Below are 26,423 nucleotides of genomic sequence, written 5' to 3'. Positions count from 1 at the left end.
GCGATCCGCCACCACCTCCACCGGAACCACCGGATGAGCCTAGCCCCATAGCGGAACAAGAAACACCAAAAATATCAGATGACGACGTAAACAATGAAAGTCACGAAAAAGAAGTTAGCGATAATGAAAATAGAAAGGAGTTACTTAATGCGAACATGGTGGCAGGTGATAATGCCGAAAGCACATATGATGGCGAAATCAATGTAAGTATACCAGGTTTAGATAGGTACAGAGCTTGCCGGACACGACTACCAGTACAAAAACCACCCTGGAAGCCAGAGGAAGATAAGGATATACCACCATTCCAAAGGCTTAAGAAAATAAATGAACACCCATTTAGATACATTGACAACTTAGCCTTCTGTACAATAACAGAAAATATACCGGACACAGAAGCCATAGACGCGCTTCACGAGAGAGGTTATATACATCCAACAGCCATGAATAAAGAAAATAGGAGGGTTGGAGAGGTCTTCCTATCTAGAGCAAGAAAAGTATCAGTAATGCAGTTATACGTGAAAGAGCACTTTGACAGTGCGGGATTAAAATCGGATATTAAGAAATGCATATCGTCTTTAAAACAGCTCATGTTGTTTAACAAGTTGACGTCAGTAGGTATTATACGAGATCTAGCAATACTAAGCGTATCACAGTGGGACTATTTCGCAGAGCAATTTGAAAACACCTTCGAAAACACAAAAATATCGGCAGTGTTGTACTTGAATAATTTAGTAGTACCACCTGTGGAGCAACGATTTGATGTACTCAAAGAATACCACGAGTCATCGGTAGGAGGCCACAGAGGTATGAACCAGACTTACAACAAAATTGCGAAAGACTATTACTGGCGAAATATGCGACCAGACGTACGTCAGTTCGTGTTAGGTTGTGAATCATGCCAATCTAAAAAACTTGTTAGAGTAAGAACAAAACAGGCTCTAGTCGTAACAGATACACCAGCTAGGCCATTTGAAAAAATATCAATTGATTTTTATGGCCCGATAAACAAACCATCGGCTCATGGCAATAGTCACATATTGTCAATTCAGGACTGGCTCACGAAATATATAATTCTTGTACCAGTAAAGAGAGCGGCGGCGTTAGAAACAGCAAAAGCACTTTTAAACAGAGTAATTGCATACTTTGGCGCCCCAGAGAAAATGCTGTCAGACAGAGGGGCACATTTCCAAAACAAACTGTTGGAAGAGTTCGCAAGGGTATTTAAAATAGACAAAATGGGAACAACAGCCTTCCATCCACAGAGTAACGGCGCAATAGAACGAATGCATCATACATTAACGGAATATTTAAAGGCGTACGTAAATGAAGATGACTTTTGGGACGATCATTTGGGCATGTGCATGTGCGCTTTCAATTCGACAAAACACTCAGCAACGGGGATAGCGCCTTAAGAAGTATTGCTGGGCTACCCAGCCAGAATTCCATCTAGCTTCAAGAAAACAATGAATGAACAAACGTATGATGAATATGTAGAAGACGTAATAAAAACAATGACGCGGCTAAGGACAATAGCAGCCATGAATCAAGTTCAAGCGAAGTACAGGTCCAAATATTATTACGGCAAAAAATTGAACATAAGATTTTTCATGGAAGGGGAAATGGTCTATGTTCTTAAAGAGCCGAGAAAGAAATATGAGGATCACTACGAAGGACCATACGAAATCGTAGGAATAAATTACAAAAACCACAATATAAAACTGAAACGTGGCAATGAAACAAGAATTACACACGTGGACAAAATCAAGAAAGCATGCGTTATAAAAACCCAATTATTAGATAATAGGGAACTCGGGGAATAAAGCAGGATAACAAAAACAAATCGCATCAGAGTAAGAAGCAAAAAAAAAAAAAACGAGATATCAGAAACAACAAGACCAAAATAGTATACTTCTCTCGTAAGCGTGGCCTTTGGACGACTTACGAGATCAGCAATCAAAACGGTATGGACAAAAAAAATACAAATCTTATGTTTAAGGGCTGGAACCATGCCGGTGACACAGCAACCTGGAGAGATAGAGGAAATTGAAAGCAACCCTGGAATATTGGTGGAGAGCTTGGGCCCAGTCCAAGCAGTCGCATCAACTTGGAAAATGATGTGGTATGTAGATTGGAATGACGTTGTCGAGGAGGTTAATTCGTTTTTAGACGCGAAAAAGCAAGCAAAATGGAAGTGCAGGGTGACGATAAAAAAGGAACACGAATGTATAGAACAAGTAGAGTACACGGCAGGAAAAGTCCTAAAGGCCTTGGATAGGGTAAAAGAGGCATATAGAACAGTAGTAGGCCAAAAGATCGATGATCAAAGCAAGACGGTGCAGGCGCTGCAGGGGGGTGTGACTGACGCGGAAAAAGAGAAAATACAAAAGCTAGTAGAGGCGATCCCAACTAACGCAATGGAAACAACTAAGTACTTAACGGAATAAATTAGAGTCATAACATATGGAAACCATGAAGAATACCTTCAAGATATAAAAACGTTTAAAGATAAAGCTGGAAGAATAACGGAGGAAGGTTTAAAAATTTTTGCAGAGTACTTCGGCAATTATGACAGAGTTACAGAAATGGTGGGCGAATTTGAGAACTTAGCCGAGAAACTCTTAACAAAATTTGGAACAACGGTGGACATAATATACTTGGCGAGTCGGGGAACGACACATATACCAGATGCGGCATTGAGAGCGATTTTGGAAGCAAAAATTTTGGCAGAGCAGCTGAGACCAGATCTACAGTTCCCAGTAAGCGAACATATAACTACAGAAGAAGAAATTGGAGAAATCTCAAAAATAACAACCATGGCATTTAACGGCAGAACAATATATTACATACGGATACCACTGGTTACGAAAGAAAAATTGGACCTTCTTAGGATATCATCATTGCCAGTGGAACAAAAAGGCTTAAATACTACGGATTTAGTGGCATATTTACAGCCAACATACGAATACATAGCGAGCAGTGTTAGTGAGAAAAGATTTACGCCAATCCCGCAAAAGGTGATAAGACTATGTAAAAGACTAGGAAAAACACGAATATGCACACAAATGGAGCCAACACAGGAAGTCGAAGAGGACCACCCCTGTGAGATACGTATCATATTGGGGATTGCAGTGAAGAAACCAGAAGAATGTCCGATAATATTAGCCAAGTTAAAGGGCACATTTTGGACACGTCTCCATGCTAAGAACCAACATGCCTTTACCACCACGAGAAAGGACAAAGTCCACATACAGTGTGAACACACCGAACACAAGACACTGAAGGTGGTGGATTCTGAGGTAGTCAGCTTAGCAAGGGACTGTATAGCTCAAGCATCGGATACAAGACTGGATCCAGGACAAGAGGAAGGTGAAAATCGCATAATGAAGCTTGAAAGCGCAAGTCTAAACTTGAAGGATATACTACAAAAGGTGAAAGGGACTGAAGGAGGTATGTTATTGGAATTAATGGAAGCAGTGATAAAAAGAGACGGACTACAGGAACTCGATAACCAGGAGCACAGACTTGACGATAAGATAAAAACAGGTACTAAGCTAGCGGATATACTCCAACGGGCACACGAGTTAGAACAAACAAAGGAGGAATTCTCAAATTGGAAGGAATACGCATTGTTGGCAACGGAAATAGCACTAGGAGTGGCAGCCGGATCTTTTGGATTTTTAAAATGGGGGGGTCCAATATTAACTTAAAGGTTTGAGAATGATTACAGGCGGACGGGAGAGGAACCGCGGAAACACCAACTCAGTACTACAAGACTTGTCAACCCAGAGGGCCATGGTTAATGCACGAGAGGTACAAGTGCTACTGGGTGAGCGGGTAGGATCAGAAGGCAGAAGACTACCAGCTCAGTTAACAACCAATCCGCGATGATCATTGAGACTGACGATGTAATAAGAAAGGTTATACATAAGATGTGTACAAAAAAAAAAATAAATAAATAAATAAATAAATAAATAAAAAATACTAAGAATAATTAAATAAATAGTAAATATACAAAGAATATAATTATACAAAAATAATGTAAAGAGAGAAGCGCAAACAAGAACAATTATGTATACACAAATAATTCACAGACAACATAACACAAATATACTCGCACACACAAACCAGTATGGCCATCGAGGACGATGACCGCGTGGCCTCGGACGTGTGACGTACAGTATCTAGAACCTTTGTAAGTTCGCGCCCAAGACTCACCTCTCACGGCGCATGAGCAGCGGATACAGAGTATGATGATCACCTTTCGGCGGCGGGCCAGAGCGTTATCAGCTCTCCCGCTCTCTCTCTCCGATCAGCCTCCGAACCTAACGCCACGCACGCGACTGCTCTCGCCTTGAGACTCTAATAAACGAACACATACTTTCTTCCACGTGTATTCAATCCCCTTACACCCCGAAACTCCACAATTCTCACGTAACAATATTTGTTACCGTTTAACTTTTACAACCATGACACCTCATACCGAATTGTAACATATACTCTAAACAAGTAACATGAGATAAAAATGACTAAACTTTTTAATTTATTATAATTATTGCAGATTGCTCTTAAATCTCATCCCTTTTTCAATATACTTTTGGATATAATACAAAAAGGTCTACAGGCACATACATACACCTTAAGAGGTCAAGTCCTCTCAAAATATTTTTAGATAAAAGTGTCAAAAATTTCACTAGAGGAATTGCATGTGATCGATGTTGAAGTGGAAGTTGGATGTCTTGCAAGACAATTGTTTAAAGAATTTCCAAGTTTCACATTAACAAACTTATGTCACAAATGTAATTTTCAATCAATTTGTAACTTGACAGCTCAAATAGTGGAAAACATTTATCTACATATAAATACCAGTGAAAATTTTGTAAAAAATTATGTCCAAATATACAACAGTAATTGCCAAAAATGCGGAGCTGAGGAACAGGTCGAGAATAGTTTCACTAAATTAGGTACAATAAAAGTTTTTCTTCTGCATGATAATTACAAAAAAATAGGAAAGTATATAATTATGTTGAAAAAAGGTCGTTTCTGCATTTTCATATTTTTTATTAGAATAGCTTTTCAAGGATGTTATAAAATTTTATTAGTTTCTTTTTTTATCATTAGATTTTTACGTTTTTATCAATAAAATTACATTGCTTTATATGCAAGATGATGTTAAAAATTACAGTTTTATCGCGTCACAAATATTTAAATTGTTGGACAGTTGAGAGATTGATTTGAGAACTTTGAATAGAGCGCTCACGGCATTTTAGTGGTATTAAAATGTATATATACATATATATATGCCAGTAATTGTCCTGAGCAGCTTCAAGTTGTCTTCTTAAATGAAACTAAATGCAAAAACAAAGGCCTTAAAACAGAAAGGGAGAAAAAAGCGCGACATGGCAGAAAAAGTATGAACAATTTTTTTTTAATTTGTTCGAAATACTTAGATTTGGATTGTAAACTAAGTCCCTTTTTGTTTCAAGGCCTTCAATTACTGTTTTTTAAATCCATAATTCGATTTCTTTTTGACAGCGCACAAACCTCAATATCAGAAAATTTCTTTCTGGCAGGTTTCTTAAAACGAAAGTAATGAGGAAAATAGTGGAAATCAAGGCTTTCCGTAAAAAAATTGTGTACAATAGACGATGTCAATGCTCCAGATAAAGACAATGTCGTTTCGTCCTCGGTTTCGTCGTCCTAAGTGAAGACTATGCTCTTTTTCGTAGTTTGGATGAAAATTATGCTCTTTTTGGTCCTAGACAGACGAATACTATGCCTTTTTCTCGAGCCCTGACGGAAACTAAGCCCATTTTTCTAGTTTATACGAAAACTATGTCCTTTTTTTGGTCCTGTATAAAGACTATGCCCTTTTTTTTGAATCCAGGCGACAACTATGCCTTTTTCCTGTGTTCTGACGAACTATGTGGTCTTTTTTTAGCTTGGACGATAACTATATCTTTTTTTTCTTGGTATGAATTATTTTTTCTGTTCCAAAACGATTACTCAAATATTTTGCGATACTTTAAAGTATTCTAATTACAAACCTAAATGCAAGGTGAGCTTAGATGAATTACACTTGCCAAATTAATGAAGCTGAAACTCGCAGACAAATTTCAACAGTGATACCTTAACAACTTATAACTTGAGTATCCTTAAAACTAAGACAGGTACCCTTTTATTTTACTGAATTAGAAAGGTACCTGGTTTTCTTTTCAGGGTACTCCGAGTAGAATTTGTTATTTGACGATATCACTGCTGGAATTTTTCTGCTAGTTTCAGCTTCATGCTAAATTAACGATCGCCTACTGGCTTTTTTAGGTACATTAAAGCTGAAATAATATGAGTGGATATGTTTATTGCACTTATTCAAACTATCGTTTGGTGATAGAGATAGATATTTTGTTCTACCTCATTCATATTTCAAATTTCAATTGAAAAAATTTGAGTATTTTTCTAAATAACGTAAGAAAATACCAATTTTCAAGTAATTTAACTAAAACGTTATAATAATAAATGTATAATCAGTCAAAAGTTTTTAATATACGTGTTTCAATGGTGTGCACGATTAAACGTATTTATTTAGTAACATTTTTATGATGTTTTATTCATATTTTCACAAACAGCTATTTTATTATGGCAACACTTCGTGAATCATGCTAGTATTCGTTCGAACTCCGGAAAAAAGGCGTAGTCCTCATCCGAACTAGAGTAAAAGGTATAGTTTTCATCTGGGCATAGAAAAAAGGCATCATCTTCGTCCAGGCTTCGAAGCAGGGCACAATCTCGCTGGGGCGTCGATATATATTTTATACAAGAGATAATATCTATATTGTATATATAAGAGATAATATCTATATCGTATTTTATATAGTTAATAATAAGACTTTTTTTTTGAGAGTATTATTAAAAAACAAACAAATAACGGTTTTTCGAAATTTTTTGGTTTTTCTTTTATTATCTTCTGACAAACTGACTCTCACGCCTCGGTCAAAGAAAGCGATAACTCAAAATTACCTGGAAAGAGGCGCTCACTAAGAATTAACTTTAAAAAGAGCTAACTTAAAATTCCCTTAAGAAAATGCTAACTCAAAATCAGGTTAGAAAAAGCGCTCAGAGAGATTTTTTTCGTAATAAAGATTGAAAAGGCACAGAGTTTGAATCATCTCATCAATTTTGCAGTTTTTGAAATGGCCCTTAAAAGCTATTATCTTTAGAATTTAGTGAGCTTTTACATGATTACTTATTTATTGACATTACATAACCATTATTTCTTACATGTTTTTTGGAAAAAATATATATTGCTCTTCAACCCAAGAATAAAAAATTTACTTTCTTTCAGTCAATTTTTATGTTAACGCTTTCTTTGTCCAAGGTGCCGATTTTGTCTAAAACATGTATACCCCCTTCCTACTATTTTCTTAGTATTACGAAAAGAAACATGGCAGGAAGAATTGTCACAGGGGAATACTACACAACCTATACTACACGGTGTAATTCATTGAAGATATTTACATTTAATGAAAATTAAAGCATTGAATTAATTCAGAAACAATGGCAGCAATTGACAAAACTAGTATTATTCATATAATATATGTTTGTTTCATAAGACTTCATCGTCTTCGATTTATTTAACCAAGAAAAGGAGAACCACGCAGTTACACTAGATCAACTGTATAAATGTATAAAAAACCCCTTAAACGGAAAAGAAGAAATTTTTCTTGTTGGTGTTGTCAGTTTTAGAGGAATTGGAGGATTAAGACGCCATAGTAATAATAACTGTACGACCAATCATTATGTGTCATACATTTACCGTCGTGGAAATACCTCTTGAATGGAGGTAGATGATTTTAAAAAATCGCCGAGTTTTCAAGCGCGTAATTACAAAGTTGTGCCACGGCTGTTATTATATGTAAAAAAAATATAGTTTTTCTATTTTCTTATTTATTTACTGTATTTTATTCAATTTACTTTTAACTGTCGTTAGTTATTATAACTCTTTCAGTTTACACTTACATCAGTAAACAAAGTATAAATTCTGTTACATGCATAGAATATCCAAATTTTATGAGTATTTGCTTCGCCTACAGGTGTAACTATACACTAATACGTAAAAAAAGCTCTTAAAATTAAAGATCTTAAACACTGGACGTCTAGAAATAGTATAGAATAGAACACTGGCGATATTTGGCCGATCTCAGAGTTCAGTGACACCCCCTGTTATCGCAAGGGTGCTTTCTAGACTAGATCTGTGATATGCATCTGAAAGCTACAAATTAGCTACAAAATATATCGTTTTCTCTATCCCCCTGGATGCCCCGCATCGCGGTAAGATGTGGTAGCTTTATATCAAGTTGGCACATCCGAGCGTATTGGGCGTTATTTAGGCCCTACACAATCAATTCTTGCACTACAAATTTACTACAAATCAGCTACAAATTCCCTTTAAGTTCTTATAATGGGGTTCGCGAGTGGATGTGCTACGTTGATATACGTTAGAGTTTTCTTTTAGTGCGAGTGCGACGGGAGGGAGGACTAACTTCAAGCGCTAAGTCACTAAACGATAACATGAGGGATCGCGGACACAGTTATGTAATACACGGATGGAGAAATATTCTAATACTTGATATTATGGGATTAAAAAGTGATGGGACCATGCCGGAAGCTAGGGATCGTTTGCAACGTTTCTTGAATAGAAAATATATCGGACCAATAGCTAGTGCATGGAATAAAGAAGTTGACAAGGTCATGCGGTCAGAAAAAAATAATTCAGTTATGGAGCTTTCAGATGTAGAATATAGGCCAGAACGCCACGAAACTCGATTCTTACACAATGAATCGTCAAAAATGAACGCCAGCATTGCAGGAGTAAATTGTGCAAACACCTCGTCTCCCGCACCTCAACAATTCCGTGAGGTTGTGAGCGGGCAAGTGCGTCGCGACCTTGATAACGTTGGGATGATAAAGAACTGAGGAGAAATGGAATCGGTAGACTTCGCAAACCCACAGAAGGACGTATGAGTGGCCATCACAGGAGATAGTACGAGATCCTCCTAATAGACCGTTCAAGGTGTTGGCGGCACTGGGACTGGACACAGAGGACAAGAAGCAGGTTTAACGAGGGGTCATGTGGCAAATCTGGCACTCAATGACAATAGCTGCCAAATAGATTTGGGAGCTGAAAATAGAATACGCATTGATGCGAACGAACATCGGGTGATATGGTCAGACGGAAACCCTATCGATTATCGCGAAGAAGTCTCGGCAGCTGATGTACACCGTTCTGACACACAGTCGGGGTACAGTGGTAAAATTCACCATGCAGATGGCGAGGTTGAACATAATACCGCGTTAACATCCTAAACGCCCAACATATCCCATCATACATCGAATACGAAGACCCCAAGAAGTATCATTGCAGCTAAAACTTAAAGATACTAGACGAAAAAAATATTCTTGCACGAAACCGAGACAGACGATTGATGAACCGTCGTAGATAACAGCTAGTTTTTTTGGAATATTATTTAAAAAATTGAGTAAGTTGAAAAAATTAGTTACTCAACAATATCTCAAAAATCATGGATTTTTTGAATGACTATTAGATGTAGCTTGTAACAAGACCTACAAAATTTCACCAGACTTTTTTAAATCGACTAATTTGTTAATCCAAAAAGTTTCAAATACCTCCAAAATAGGGCATTTTTCCAATTGTTAGAAAATAATAATCCTTATATCAGAATAATACCAAAATAAGAATAAATTATATGTTTTTACGGTGTTAACGAATGCTCCAAATTCTAATTTAATCGATAAAATAGTTTTTTCAAAAGTCAATTGTTGTGTTCAGTCAGAGTAGGCATCTTAGAATGATAACTCAAACAGGATTCTCTTCTTCAAGAGTTATATCATCAGGTATGATTTTTACATTGTAGATTTTTGCAAAATGAATTTTTTTAAAACGCGTTTAAAAAAAAGGAACGTTTGAGCATTATAGGTAAATAAAATAGCTTTCTTACTTCTTTACCGTACAGCTTCGTAACTATATTTATTGTAAGGCTAACGTTTTTCTACAAATTAAAATTTAAAAAATGTTCTAAATCCCTTGGTAGGAAAGAAAAAATTTATTTCAATTGACCGTCGTTTCTTAAGAAAAAAAATTATGTTTCAAACAAATTACCATAGTTGATCAATCATTAGTTAATCTGATACATGTTCAAATCGTGACTCTAACTTGTCGAACCGTTGTTTAGACCTTACTGGCTTTGAAAATCGTAATATTTTTTCGTTCGAGATCGATAACTGACTTTTGTTTTATTTGGGCTAGCTCGCGAAAATAGTAAGATAAGACAATATGTTTTTAACTCTTGCAAAATTAGTCCAAGTAACTTACTGAAAAATAAATAAAAATTTTTTAAAAAATGTTTTTTTTCATCTCAATGCAACTTGCATTATTATTAATACCTACAAATCTGTGTCATAAATGTATACATATAAATTTGTAATGCATGTATATATATATATACGGGGCATTCTTGGTGGACGTGACCGCAACACCAAAAACTGGTCAGTTGTCTCGACACGTATGACGGGTCAAAATTTAGCATAAGACCTCTAGCTCAAAATGATAGCACCCAAAAAATCAAATTATTTAAATTATTTAGCTTTAGAAAGCTATTAAAGGATGGGTGATAATGTTGTATACGAAAAATCATCATAAGTTCACATAACTATGGCCTGTACTGGGGTTAAAAACACATTTAACCACACTTAACCTAAAAAAATTAAATTTATAATTGAAAAACACGAATTACCGGCAATTAAAATCACTTCAGAGTTATAACAAGTTCATTTTCTGCAAATTTCATGTATCATTTTCATTACTACCTTATCTACGACTGCAAGTGCGATAACGCAACTCTACATTCAAATGATCGACGAACAAAGCTGCTCTACACTGTGAAACTGTTTATAGCAATGTTTTGATTGTTTAAAAACGATTCTTACCCGATTGAAATAGTTTTTCTGATAGAAGAATAGCATCAGAGGGATAGCATAGTAAACTGGTACGAGAGGCTTCTCTCTCAAACACGACACCGAAGGCATCAGATGCTCCTTTACCGTGGGCTGTGGCATAAAATTCCATCCAGCTCGTACACCAAAGTCTGTTCTGTGGAAGATAAGACAGTTTATCTGGTATTCATTTTTAAAATGCGGTTTAGACTCATCATTTTTTTAATGTGCAGAATGAGTTGTGTTTGGACTGAATGAACAGCCGTTGTGTCATTTTTTGTACTGCCCGAAAAAAAACTAAGCTTTTGTGTTATAATTTTGAACTTTTTTTGTAATAGTATACAACTAAAAACGTAGTAAATTAAGAATTATTGAAATGGAATGCCTGAAACCCATTCTAAATAAAGTATTAATAATTTTCAAAAAAGTCTATGACAATAAGTACCTCATTCGTGATATGCGTCAGCAATATAGATCTGTCTGTCCCTGTCCAATGACTTCTGTGACATGGTTATTCTCCAACAAGTTGGATAATAATTACATCTTATCTTACTAATATATAAAGCAAAGTCACTAAAACCGTTGTAATCGCTAACCACGAAAACTACTGAACTAATTTTGCTGAAATTTTGCATACCGATTCTTGACACTTCGTAGATAATTTTAGTATAGTTTTTATCTTGAAAAATTTTATAACAATAGGAATAAATAAGCTCAAAGTTTTGCAAAAATACACCAGATTTTCACTTTAGTTCAGTAGAATCCACTAGGTGGCGTTGACATAAAATCAAGGCTACCTGCAACAGAATTAAATAAGTGTGTTTATAATCGGCTGGAGCATTTCGAAAAATTCTGCAGTCGTCTACCGGCAGTTCATCGAACTGCATCGAGAATGTAGATGATAGTCGTGCAGCTAGGTATCCCGGTTACCGATGACACTATTCTCTAATGGGCAAATGACCTAGGTCTACATCCACTCTGAATTGCAAGGATTGACGAGTGCCACCAATAAAAAATTATTCTAACCGATAACGTCACCGGTGAAATACCAGGAAATGTATCTAGCCACAGCACAACCTGCTCCAACATTTCACAGTTGTGTGGCCGTTAGGGTGCCTGTACGTGAAAGACCTGCTGTTTGGCAACTGCCAGTCAAAGCTCTCTGGTCTCATGAGAGTGAGAAAGAGGCTCATCACGCGACCACATTTAACCTCTCTCTCACTCTCATGAGACCAAAGAGCTTTGACTGGCAGTTGCCAAACAGCAGGTCTTCCATGTACAGGCACCCTTACACCATCCAGCCTGGTGCCGTCAGAGAATTTTTGGCTACATATGTAAGCCAGGGAAAACAGCCCTGAGGAACACGGGCAGCCACAACGGCTTCCTTCTCAGTGGTCGTGTCCCCAACGACATACTCTCATTTTCCCGACTAACGATGAGCGGTTGGTTATCCCGGGAACGACCCGAAGACGAGATATTCTTTGGTCAGCGGCGTACTTCCCTCTATCACAGTCTCCGTACATAGAGACTTCGAGGGTAAGAGTCAAGCTACCCGCAGCCAGCACTTCATCATCAGAAATAATAATAAGGAATAGCTGAAAGTTTCAGCACTGGTCTTTTTTACGGCCACTTTAAGTATAAACGTTTCCTACTTAACCATCAATCTCATCGGTTTTTTTTAAAGCCACCTAAGTTTTAACTACCTTGCCAAAAAATACATTTTTATTACCATTTCTGGAAGCGATTCATCGACTCAAAGATTATGTTAACTAAAGACGGCCACTATTAAACCAAGTCAGTCATTCACTGGCAGTCGTCACGAGCAGAGTTGTTCTTTGCAAGGCTGGGAACCCCGGTGACCAACGACCCTTATTACCCCCTCGACTCTAAGCATTCGATCAGGAATCACCGATCCTCTCTAAGGTCTGCGCTGGGCGAACGTAACAGCTATGAAGGGGAAAAAAATTTGAGCCAACAGGCAAGCATCACGAACCGATCTCCCCATCTTAGATCACCAAAACAACTGAGTCTGCAAAAAAAAAGGTGCTTTACACACCAATGTCTTCAACGTTATACCAGGAAACGTTGGGAAAGATCTTTACAACTAGCTCCAAAGCTTCGGACTTTATAATTCTTCTCCTGATTAGTCTCGGGTTTCAACAGCAGTCCAGAGAAGATCGTCCTGAGGTATCCAGGCAGTCACAATTGTTGTTAACTTCAGTCAAGAAAGAGTTTACTTAAGAAGCTCACCGGTTATTTTTAGGGCCATTGGAAGTTAAACTACCTTGCCAAAAAATATATTAGAACTTAACAAAGTTGACAGAAAACAGCCATTCGGGATCACAAAAGTCTTAAGCATACTAAGAGTCGCAAGAGGGTGGATTGGAAGAAAAACTTCAAATGTCCTTAATGTATACAATTTTAGGCGTCAAGAAACTGACGTAGAAAATTTATTGAGATTGGAACAGCAGCGTTAAAATCGACAAATAAAGAATCCATTACGTGAAAGATCAGCTTTTTATTGTACTCTTACAGTAATCTCTCAAGTCTTACAGTTTTTTTTAAATAAGTTGAAAATGTATTTGTATTTTTGTGGCGATAACAAATGTAGAGATTAGGCTTCAGGACTTTGTTGCTCTGGGAATAAAGTTGTGAGATAAGAGAAAAAAAGTTTTTTTTAGTATATTTTTTTCGGGAGTTTTAAATCTTTAAAGCTTGAAAAAATAGCCCTTTTCGTAAATTATATAGAAGAAACTGCAAATCAACGGCCCCTTATGGCCAACGATTATTTTATGGCATAAGAAACGCACGCACGATACTTCTCAGCGTAATTATATTTTTTTTAATGTTTCAGCTTATTATTTGACCAAATAAACTGTATGGATTCCGAACAAATATGTTTTTAATAAGAAGATTTTTGTTCTGAGAAGTGTCAGGAATATATGTAAAATTTTTAACTGAAAACGTTTCACGTTACATGTCAACACACTACGGTATTTCATTTAGTAAGTCTCGGGCGAAGCCGAGACGGGGGTCCGCTAGTCAATATACATATATGGAGGGACACTTCTCACCCTCATTAATTCTACAAGCTTCAGTAGGATGGTGGCAAGTTATTATTTTTCAACAATCCTTATAACTAGAAATCACTGTTTTAGAATAATATGTTAATTTTTTAGTGTTTATACTATCCGACAACCCCTTACATTTTAATGTATCGTACGTACACACATAGAATGCGTACCACTGAAGCCTGCAAGAACGCAATGTTTTGGACACAATGGAGCAAAAGTACTGAAACTGATGGAAAACTCTGGACAGGTTTTTCAATAGGTTAAAACAGTCCTTTTAAATCCATTAAGAGTAGTCCTTTATGAAGAACACAACGAGTTCTAGATGTGTAAACAGATATCATATCTTTTTTCTCAGATATAATCCTGCTATTTGCATCGCTGGAATAAAATTTATTCATAGATTCAATAGCGTCCTGGGACAATTTTGTACCTGACGAAATCGCTGTTATATCTAATATACCTTCTGAGTTCCTAAGGCCCTTGGCCCTATGGGCAAGAGTCTAACCACAACTAAATTTACTAGCATTTTTTTTCTACAGTAAAACTTGGAAACTACAGTTAAAATACTCAATTTTTGTGGATCTTTCAACGAAAGGCTTAAAAATTTTTATTTCCATCTATCCATTTTTTACAAATCAATTTCTCTCTGAGACCGTACTTTAACTACCCTCGATTGATGCTCAGTATTATTCTCATTAATGAGCTCAGGATTATTCTAATGAATTTCTACTGTACGTAGAACTTCAGTTTCATATTGCTCATTACCTACAAGGCTCTCACAGGTCTGCGATTTATCAATATTGTTATTTCTTTTGTATTTATATACACCCTGCGCACTTTTTCCTTGAAAGGCTAAAAAGGAAGTTTTCGTTTTAAATTGTTTCAGATATTTCTTAAATCTTTTCCTACGTGGCCTTCGTTATCGCAGGGGTTGTAACATCAATCTATACGGATGGATATTTTAGTAGACATATTGACAATTTATGCCACGAGTTACAGTATCTATAGAAGTTCAATCAGAATGTATATTAATCATAGATAATTGACGTAAGATAACTGAGAAAACACTCGACCTACCTTGGTATATATTAATTATCTCTTGGTAAGTAACTATAACTATAAGAACATCGGTGTTTAAGTATTTGTTTTCCGTCAAATATACAACAAATGTGACGAAGCAGCATTTCTGATAATTTACTAGAAAAGAGTCAAAGTGAAATTTTTTCATTTAGTATCGTGGTGTCAGTTCCGGTATACAGTTGGAACTTTAAGAACATTTTTGTCATAATCCATACTATATAATAAAGCTCAAATTAGTACTATTTTATATCAAAAAATTCTTTAATTAAGTCCAACTGTTTTTTAATAAAAGATAAAGTAATACTTACCCACAAACTATATATTACGAGAATATTTTAGAATCTAGAGAGTAAAAAGTAGTTCTACTCATCGAATTAATAAATAGTACTTTGATGATGAAATCAGTGAAATTAAATTTTAAAATATATTTTATCATACATATTGCATTATTTATTTTGAGTTATAATAAACAATGTAAGAATTGATTATGCATGGGAACTTTACACTAGTACCCATACCAAAAAATCCTGTTTAAAAACTTTCAGCATATCGTAGTACAGGTGTACGACATTTATGATACTTTTTAAAGTATAAAATTTCGTGACTCACTTAAAAAAAATTAGTTATGTTAATTTACGCAAGTCTTATTTTAAGACACAGTATTTGGGGGGGGGGGGTAGCACGAAGCGTAGGAAGGCGAATATCTCCACTTGTGTGTATATAAATACATAAATACTAGCAGGCCCCCCGTCTCGTCCGAGAATCACTGAATGGAACACCGTAGTGTGTTGATATGTAATGTAAAACGTTTCAAGTTAAAAATGTTACACATATTTTTGACACTTTTCAGAACGAAAAACATCTTATTAAAAATGTTTACGTTCGGAATCCATGCACTTTATTTGCTGTAACCTCTTCATTTTTTATCGCCACAGAATAAGAATACATATTATCCTACTTATTTAAAAATCTGAAAAATGTAAGTGATTACTGTCATCAGGGTTATAATGAAAAGTTGATCTCTCACGTAATCTTTTGCTTCTATTGCAGATAGGTTAATTTTGCAAAAATTTGAGTTTATTTGTTACTTTAGTCATAAATTTTTTCAAGATCAAAACTATGCTCAAACCATCTAGGAAGTGTCAAGAAACGGTATGCAAAATTTTAGCCAGATCCGTTAAGTAGTTTTCACGGTTAGCGATAACAACGGTTGTAGCGACTTTTTGCTTTATATGTATATGAGTCAGATTCAAGGTTTTCTTTCCACACCATATATGCTCTGGAACTTTTATTTGTAGTTTTTTGGATCGCTGGTTACGAACCCGTGATAAGACTTGCAAACTTACAAATGGAGGATGTAGTATGGCAACCAAAATTTGAAATTTTTTGAATTTTCAAGGTTAAGTTATACCACTTCATTCTACGCAAAGTTTTACGTTAATGGTTTTTTAAAATGATTAAAGCTGACGTTTTCGAAACAATCGTTTGTCATTTTTTTTACTTTAATACTTGTATTTTTAACAGATGATTTGGATTATTTGTCTTAAGGCTTGCTAGACATATAAATCTGTAATAATTATTATCACATTTATAATAACAGTTTAAGGGATTCTAGAAAAGTAAACAAATAAAGGAATTAAAAGAGGAGTATGAAAATAAACGTTTGGAAATAATAAAGAATAATTTTTGTGGTTAATTACTCATTTTTTTAAATTTAATGTAATTTTCAGAAATAGATGATTCTGAGAACATTTTTGCAAAATTACCGGCATTATTATAAGGCGATGTTTAGGCTGCTGAGCTTTGGCACGATAATCATTAAAAAATCTTTCACTTAATTTTTTTTACGGATTGTAATTTAATGAGTCAAAATACTTTCTGTTAATATTTGGTAACCTGGCTCTATCTTAAATCCAGTCAAAAAGTTCTTAAGGAGGTTCAATCTCTCGCTATAGTCCATGCAACGCTCTCTATAGTTTAATATGTCGTCTGTCTTTCTCGCTCTCCTATGATGACATCATAACTCTATATGACAACATAACCTTTTGTAGTTTTTACCTTGGTTATTAATTAATTTCTTCTCTCACTGGTACCTTTGAGATGTTCAATGAAGTTAAATACGATCATTGATATTTTTCTATCAGTGACAAAATCTTTGTCTAAAGTTCATTGTTAATAATTGAGGTAAATGCTATAGAAGCGTTTAAAGATACGACAGCCCGTAAGCCTTCATGTTAAAATTAGAAGAATATGAATATTAATTACTCGGCTCCTAGGAACCCACGTGACTTTACACTTTGATAGTGTCATTGTTATGACTTTGTAAACAAATTTCCATCCAATTTTCATTGTTAATTCGTTTACCGATAGAGCTACCTTAAGCTGACAAAATCGTTCTTGTCACCTGAAGGCTAGCACACACTGCACTGCGTTTTACTGTTGCTTCCAAGCCATCACATAGACCTTTGCCATGTTCTGTTGGAAGAAATGCCATTCTGCATCGATACCGTGATCTTCATAGAGGTATACCAAGTTTATAACATTTTTATAATTTTTGGACAGTTGAGGGGCTTCATTAGTAAAATAATAAATCTTAGTTACTCTTTCGAATTAACTTTTCATGTATTTTATTAGGATTTTGTGATAAGTCTACAGTAAGATAGCACTATGATGCGACCAGTAAGATACTACGACCAAACTATTTTGATCTGTCGATATTTTACATTTGAAATATATGACTACATTATATACAGTAGCTTGGTCGTTGTTCTTATGAAATCATATATTCCCTAAGTTGTAAATTTTCTTTCAACTAACGATTAAATTTTGATTGCTTCGCAGCGATGAAAGCGTATGAAAGTACCTCTTGAATTTTTTTATAAAAGCAGTGTATGAATTTATCCAAATTTTTTAAAAATGTTTCCAGGGTAGCTCTTGGCTGCAGTACCCACTGCTTGTAAATAGTTTCATTGATTCTCCCTTCAAAAACTCTTTCTACAAAATTCTTTATCCTGTCTAATCCTGGATATTCATTAAATAGCATAATTGGGTTGTCACAAATGTTAACTTTCATACTATCTTTGTACGTGCACAAATGATGTTCCTCTTTTTCAGTGAGTTGTGGCAATTTAGAATCTATAAAAAAATTATTAAGTACAGTGGCTACGAAGATAATTGTCCTTCTTTAGTTACAAATTTATTTTTTCACTCAAGTTAAAGATCTTAAATTTGTCTGGATAACTTTAATAAAATAAAAAAGGTTACAATGTAATAACATTTCTAAATTTTTTTCAACATTTTGTTTAATGGCGTGTATTTCTTCACATTTGTCGCACTGAGCGCTTAATATGATTTAGAATGTCCTTTATAACTCACTAGTTATCGTGAGCTACAGATTTTGATGATAAAGACGGACACTACTTGTCTGTATTGATTTTTCATTATATGAGAAACATCAAAATGATATTTAATCACTGAATGTGTCCAGTTTCTTGGCCAAAGACTGAGTATTTTGTATTTTCGTTTGTTACAGCATGATTTATCATTTTACATCAGTTTAATAAATTTAATATAATTCATAAATTGTAAGGGTACTGATAATTCAATACCCTCCATACTTTCTTTCATAAAATTATTAATAATATTTGCCAATACCTAATCCCCAGTAGTAGTTTGCGAAGTTACTGTAGATGCAATAACAAAATCTGTAATATTGAAATACGATAAATAAATTTCTTTATAATTATTAATAAACTTTAACTCTTCTAAAAATCTCACCTAAAATCTTACTTCAGATTTTCTAAAAAAAGTTGTTTTGCAAAAAATCCAGTAAATGTACATTCAGCATTACAAAAACAATTATCAATTTAATTCAGGTATCAGTAATATGGACAAATATTTCCAAACAACTTAAATATATATTCTGTAACCATTTAATGAGACATAATAATTTAAATTTTGAAGTTTAATAATTAAATGACTAATAATTACAGCATTAAATTAATATGAATTCAGATGTTACACAATATTATTGTTTAAATAATGTTACAGTGTTGGTATAGCTCAATTCATAATAACATCAAATTGATAACAAATTTTACGGTTTATACAATAGATAATTTGAAAAAAGTACTAAACAATAAAGTATTTAACTTTAGTGAACAATATTTAAATCATGAATAAAAAAAGTATGAACATTTGTTTAGTAACAAGTAAGTGTGACTTGGGTAAGCTCTTTTCTTTCACATGAGAATCCAGTTGAAATGGATTACAGCATCTATCGTAATATACTTTTGCTGTTTAGCTCAAAATTATCATATATTACTATCAGAAGCACAAACTTATAGATGAAATTCAAGAAATTTATAAAATTACACTTGCGTATACGTCGTAGAAGGGGTTTAACAAAATTGATCCTACGCACAAGGAAAGAAAATAATACTTCGGCAATAACACGAAAGAAAAATAGGAAAACCAATTTATAGATATAAGATGCATGCCAAAATACCAGGAGCACTCAAGCATCAGTGACACTTTTTCAGAATCCTGCTAAATACAATATGGTACGACACTCCATTGAAGTGTAGTACAACGTATGGTAAGTATACTACGCAACACGTACAATGAACACTTGATCATGTATTACTTCAAAAAATCATTGATTTAATAATGCAATAACCAATACCCCAAGCTTTTTAACACAGTAAGCAGTGCGTTGATTACTCAATAAATGAATAAATCATGTTTTAATTCAACGGGTTACTAATTGAATGACAACGTACTTTATTTTCTGGACTTTGTTGAACTATTATCATATTTGTAACAATAATTATTACAGATTTATGTGTCTAGCATGCCTAAAGACGAATAATCCGAATTATCTGCAATAAATACGCGTACTAACGTAAAAGAAAATTGACAAACACTTTTTTCGACAACGTTATCTTTAATTATTTTAGAAAATCATTAACATAAAACTTTGCATAGAATGAAATGGCATTACTTAACCCTAGAAATTCAAAAACTTAAAAATTTTGGTTGCCATATAACATTCACCATTTGTAAGTTTGTAAGTCTTATCTCGGATTCGTAATCAGCGATCCAGGAAATTCCAAAGCAATCATAATGTAAGTGTTGAAAAAAAATTTGGATGTTCACACAGTGAGGATACAATTATTAAAAAATTTTTCTTGTAATTTTTTATTGCACTAGGTGGGATTATTAAGAAAATTTTGAAATGTACATTTTCAACCTAAAATTTAGCGTACAATTCAATGGTATTTTTTTTAACTTGGAAATTCTGTAATTTCAAAAATGTTAGTGACTATATTGAATTTACCATTTTGAATTTCCAAAGTCTGATTTCAGATTATTAATTACTGACCCAAAAAACTTTAGAGTGTACCATATTTTCCTATGAAACAATTTTTTATACCGAGATATAACGGTAAAAGAGTGGATTTTTACGTGTAGGTCCTATTTTGGGCCTGTTCCAAGTTAGGCCTGATCATGATCCGAATATAAAATAAATATATATAAAAAAAGGAATACTAAGAAAAAAAATCTATCTTGGCGGGCTTTACATAAATTAAGATTTAAACTTTTAGTCCCGACAAAAGGGTAAAAACTACCCTTTGCAATATTATCAATGTTTTTATCGTATTCTACGGAAAAAATGCCAACAAAATCCTAGTAAAAGCAATTTTTTTTTAAATTGCACCAATTTACTCAAAAACATCGCTATTTTAGAGCTTAAATGAAAATCCAAAATTTGTAACTATCACAAACGGTAACGGTGTAAGTCAAAAAATTTGAAAAAACTTTAGTAAAACTTTCTTGACAAGCACTATCAATCACCATATGTTCTCACCAAATTTTCGCCCCCCCCCCCGCCCCACAGAACAAGGGGAAATTCTTTTGTTTTTTTTTCTTATTTGTATGGACTTCATTTGATCTCTAGCCTGACGATCCTCTTCCGCCTATTTTTAGGAGTCATTTCTTTATTTCTTACGTGTTATATTTAATATTTAAAAATTTGTATTTTAGTGACTTAAATGCAGGTCTAAGCTTACTTTTGAGTTTAAAACAAATGTTTTCAGTTTTGAGTGCCTGCTTAATATTTAATGAAAATACAATAACATTTGTGCTGCTTGTTTTACAACTTTTATAATAAACTATCGCTAATGTGTAGGACTACTCAAGTTAAGTAATTACTTCGCTAGCACCAATATCTAAGATAATTCTTCGTTTTTTATATATTACACTTAGCCATGGTTGTTTAATTTTTCATTTTTTTTATTGTAATTTATAATTTAGTAGAATTTTTTAGAAACCGACCAACTATTGGCATTTATTACTTTCTCTTAGTAAGTGTGGCTTGTAACTTATCTCATACTTTAATCTTCATTTACTGTTCATTAATTACTTAGGTTCGATTATACATTATATCAATTGATAAATTATTCGTTTAATTAACTTTTTTTTGTAGAATTAAATAGTTCTTCCCAAAACTCAGGAAAAAATATTTTTAATGCTACTTGATCTTTTGACGTATAAGTCTTGTAAATCAATTATGTAATGAACAATTTATGGTAAAACCAGATTCAGTATCTTAATATTTTTATTTTGATACTATAAATCATGAAACAATAAGATACCATAGTGAGATTGGTATACTAAAATTTCTTCTAAATAATTTATATATAACATGTGTACAAATATATTACATTAACACTTCATTTTGTTTAAAAAATGTAAATGATCATAGATGTTCCAAAATGGTTTGTAAAAAATTTTTTTTGACAAACAAAATGTATTATAGAATAGAAATACACCACGTCATATATTATTAATAAATAATGGAATAATGATTAATAGAATAACTTTCAAGTAAATGTAAAAGTCATGTCTACATGTTTATATTAGAACTTTAAGTCCATAAAAACTTCTTTTTTTAAAATTTTTTTAAACAATATTTTTGATTCACGAATCGTCTCTTTCAACTTAAATTAATACATTATTTTAATTTTTGCAACTCAATAAAGTTACGTACAATTGGCCGTAAGAAAATACTGGTATTCTTAAGTATAAACCATCCTTATCAACTTTGACCTTGAGATTTATTGATAGTTATAGCAAATGCCAAAACTACTTATAATTGCTAACAATATAAAATAAAAGGTAGTGGAGACGTGCTTCCAGTGTTTTAAGTTATTTTTGAGATAAAAACTGTACGTTCAATTTTATTCTAGTTATTATTCCATCTTTTACGTTCTATTTCAATAATTAAGTAATTTCTAATTAAGCACCATTACACAAACCGTCTGATATACTTAAATGTCTAATTAGCATTACTATTGTACTTACTTTTAAACTGAGTTCTTAAAAAGGTACACCTTCACGGATACCGTTCAACAAATCTACAGGAAAATGAATATAAATATTATTGTCTGATTTATCAACCACTTATACGTTGCGTTATTTTTGCTATAAACTAAGTTCAGAAAGTGGTAAACCTCCACGGATGCTATTTATTATATCTACTGAAAAATTAATATACATTTTATTGTCTCACTTATTAACTACTATATACGTTGCGTTATCTTTGCTGTAACAGGTTTCAGTCTTTTCAGTTAATTTAAAAAAAAAAAATTTTTTTGCAAACATTAGTACACTTATTGTGTAATATAAATATAACACTGTTAATTGAACAACTATTATAATCTTCAAATATTTTAGAGCATACATTATGTGATATTCATTCTTTGTTATAAAAATGCATACTACTTTGTGATTATCAAATTTCAAATATTCATAAAAAAAATAATTTAACAGTTTCGTAAATAATATTTTTATTAATATTTTTTACAAATGGAAGAATTTCATAATAATTTTGTCCTAAATTAATGAATTTATTTCCGAAATATCTTTCCGTATTACAAATTTGTTGAATTTCTGTCAACTATTTCTAAGGCTTCTTTTTGGATCATAAGAGCTCTATCATAAAAAATTAAATGATCTTCTCGTAATACTTCGTTATTGTTTTAGAATTCTAAAAACACCCTTTCTGCATTGTTCCAGCTTATCAGAAGTCTAAAAATGATATGACTTGTCATACCTTTTGGAAGCAATATTGATGCTATGCCAGTTCAAGCCATTGACAATTTTTTTTTTTACCTTCGAAGGTAGAATAATAACTTAATGTTTTATGTAAATAAGTTTTTTCAAGCTCCAGAACCATCAATAATAAAAATTTATTATTTTTTTTTTGCAAATTATAGGGAATATTTTTCTTTTATCGTCATTCAAATTTATATTTAAGGAGTCAAACACTTCTTTACTAAAAAACTCTTCTCCATCCATAAAATTTTGAGTATCCTTCATTCGTTTTGGTTCAGGTGTATCAAAACATTGACGTGATGTATCTTTAGTTCTAAAATTTAGTTAATCTTTAAAAGAGCGCGATTATCTCTGTGACCAACACAACCTTTTGTAGTATTTTTTATGTTTATTTTGTATTTTGTTACCTTAAATATTTTTCAGAACTGAAAACCACGCAAAACATTGTCTCGATTAGGAAACCTCTAAGAAATGGCTTCTTCAAAAGTATTATCGATTGAGGAATCATCGATTGAACCCGTTGCGGCTGCAGTATCTTGAAACGTCTGGTATTCAATACCTTTATATGTATTCATGTCTTCGAAAGATGTTGCACCATTTATTCTATTTAAAATAAGTTAAATAAAAACCGTTCTTTTTCTAGATATTTTGTTGAATGTACCAATTGTAATATCCATCGTTACATTTTCTATTCTTCCAAGAATATTTAGTTTAATATTAAAAATATAATATTCTGAAATATTTACATATTTTTTTGATTTTGCAAAATAATCATGTTTGTTGAATTACAAGAAAGCTATTAGTTAATGTTGATAGTTCTATACTATTTTGCAAATTATTTTTATTGAATGTAAGCTTTTGTTTGTTTCCAAGGTGTTGTTAACCAATTGTTTGTTAACAGCTGAATTCACAACTTAATGGCTTTTAATACAAACTGAAAATTCTTGTAGTCCCCAAGCTGCTCTCATTGGACTTAAGCATCAAGCATCAATATTACTACTCATTTGATTAGATATTTCTGTTTCTTCGTTTTTTAATTTTTAAATTTTCATGTATGCTTTGTCACTATATCTACGAATGTAGTCATAAAAATATTTCATGCTTTGGACCGATGCGTATTATTTACCAACAAAACATTTATATTAAATCAATAAAAAAATTTTATAAGGTACATTTCAATTATTTACTCAAATCTTATATTTTGTCTAAGTTTTGCAAATATGTATATCAAATATGGTTTTTGTATAAGGACCGTAAAGCATGTGTTTAATGATTAATTTTGTATGTTCCGCATTAGCCCAAGAAATTTTAGCAGAAATAAGTGTATTATTTTAATTCACTGCAATATTTTCCTAATAGGATGTACAGCTAATTAAACGTTTGCATTAGGTAGACCACGTTCTTAAAATTCAATTGTATAGACGTTACGACCTCCCTTTTCTTGAGTCTAACCCCGACTAGTTCATGGTAGTTAAGAAATGGCTAAGAATTGCATCTGGACCGGAAAAACTCTAAGATTAGGAACCAATACACAAACAATATCAGTAATTATTTGTTATAGAGTGGGTTCGTTACCCAGTGTAAAAGAGCGAACTCGCTCGGATTTCCAATTCCATAAAAAAAAACATCTTAAAATAGCTTTTATCGAAGTTTAAATTAAAAGTTAAATAATCTATAAATCTCTGCAATATATACAGTGATTATTTTTGATTATTACTATATTGATTTTTCCTTTGGTAATTATTTTTTGTGATAAGTAAATTTATTTATACCTCTATGGGCACATATAAAATTCTTATACGTTAAAACTTACTTTTATTTTATATAACTCAAATTTTTATCTACTCGTGAACTCGACAATAGATGAAACAATGAAAATTTCCAATTAATTAAATTGTAAACTAAATAACAAAATCACTTATGATTAAATTCTTAAATAAACTTCAAGTAATATTAGTACTGTTAATCACCTATGGAGGGGTAGGTTTAAATAAATAAGTACAATTAATTATTCTCTTTCTTGAATTTATTCACTGTTATTTTAATCAGGAAATTATGTTTTTAATCGCTAGGTTTTTTACTTACATTTATTTTAATAACAATCGTAATTTTTAAGTAAACACTAAATAAGTTTCTACTTTATTCCAGAGGCTGCGAATCACTTTGAGATGAATTGAATTTCGCGCTTGAATACAAAATGGACTATATTTTTAACTTTAAATTTTGCAAAATATATTTTGAAAATTTTTAGATATTCCCGCACAAATTGTCTTTCGCGTTGGAGGGTCCACTGAGAATATTACAGCCTCGGAGTGTTAGTTCTAGGCTCTATGCCTATCCTAAAAGAGTCACGAAGGGTTAGGTCGTCCTCGTGCTCGTCTCGATTAGTACCAGTGCACGGGAGAGTTCCAGGTCTAGGTAGGCAGCGGATCTCCGCGTCCCAGGTTGGCTGAAGAAGGGAAGTGTTTCCCCGCGCATCAGCGCCTTTTATAGCCGACTTGCAGATAATTTACCGCCGTAATCTGCGCTACCTCCCTGCGCACTATCGATTATACATATTTACCGATAATTCTTGCGTATTTCTTATCTAGCATTTTGCGCGTACTTGACAGCGCACATTATATACTTCGTGCCGACTCTTTAAATTTCAACTTGGCGAATTTAATGTATTTTTATTGATAACTTTTAGAAAAAGTAAGACAAATAATAGGAATAAAAATTGTATGTTATAAATTTCTAGGTAATAAAGAATGCCCTCTTGCAACGTATGTCAAAAATATAATTTTTATAATATAATTTTTAATATCATCTAAAATCGATAATATTTTAAAATAAAATAATCTAACTGTAATATTTGGGATATCATTTATTTTTTTGGAAATTTAGACAAAGCTTTATTTTATTATTTTCAATTTATGACAGCATGTTACAATTATAAATATCTCTGGTCTACCACAATTCCTCATAATAACCATTGCATTCTTGCATTGTAATAGTGCTTCTGCATATAGTTTGGACTTTCGATAGATTTAGATGGTAGTATAAAGAGATTTTTACTTTTTTTTTCCTTTGTTTTAAAATTTTTATAAATATGAGATGCTCTATTAGTTATTGCATCTAAAACTTTTCCGATTACATCTTAAA

General features: G+C 33.1%; 1 protein-coding gene across 2 annotated transcripts in view; it reads right to left on the bottom strand.

Annotated features, from left to right (window-relative positions):
* Positions 1–26,423, bottom strand: part of LOC106636751 (mitogen-activated protein kinase kinase kinase 7) — a 65,099-nt gene that overhangs the window by 32,993 nt on the left and 5,683 nt on the right. For both annotated transcript variants that reach the window (XM_089595684.1, XM_089595685.1), the window contains exon 2: positions 11,002–11,164. Coding sequence is in view for 1 of the 2 variants with exons in the window: in XM_089595685.1 (XP_089451811.1) it covers positions 11,002–11,164 (163 nt within the window). In the remaining variant the exon portion in view is untranslated. The remainder of the gene's footprint in view (positions 1–11,001; positions 11,165–26,423) is intronic.

This window comes from Copidosoma floridanum, unplaced genomic scaffold, assembly GCF_036245765.1.
Source record: "Copidosoma floridanum isolate Cflo_tuat_1 unplaced genomic scaffold, Cflo_Japanese_pri ptg000027l, whole genome shotgun sequence".
Classification (NCBI taxonomy): domain Eukaryota; kingdom Metazoa; phylum Arthropoda; class Insecta; order Hymenoptera; family Encyrtidae; genus Copidosoma; species Copidosoma floridanum.
Note: the sequence above shows the minus strand (reverse complement) of the source record. Positions and strands in the feature narration are given on the sequence as shown.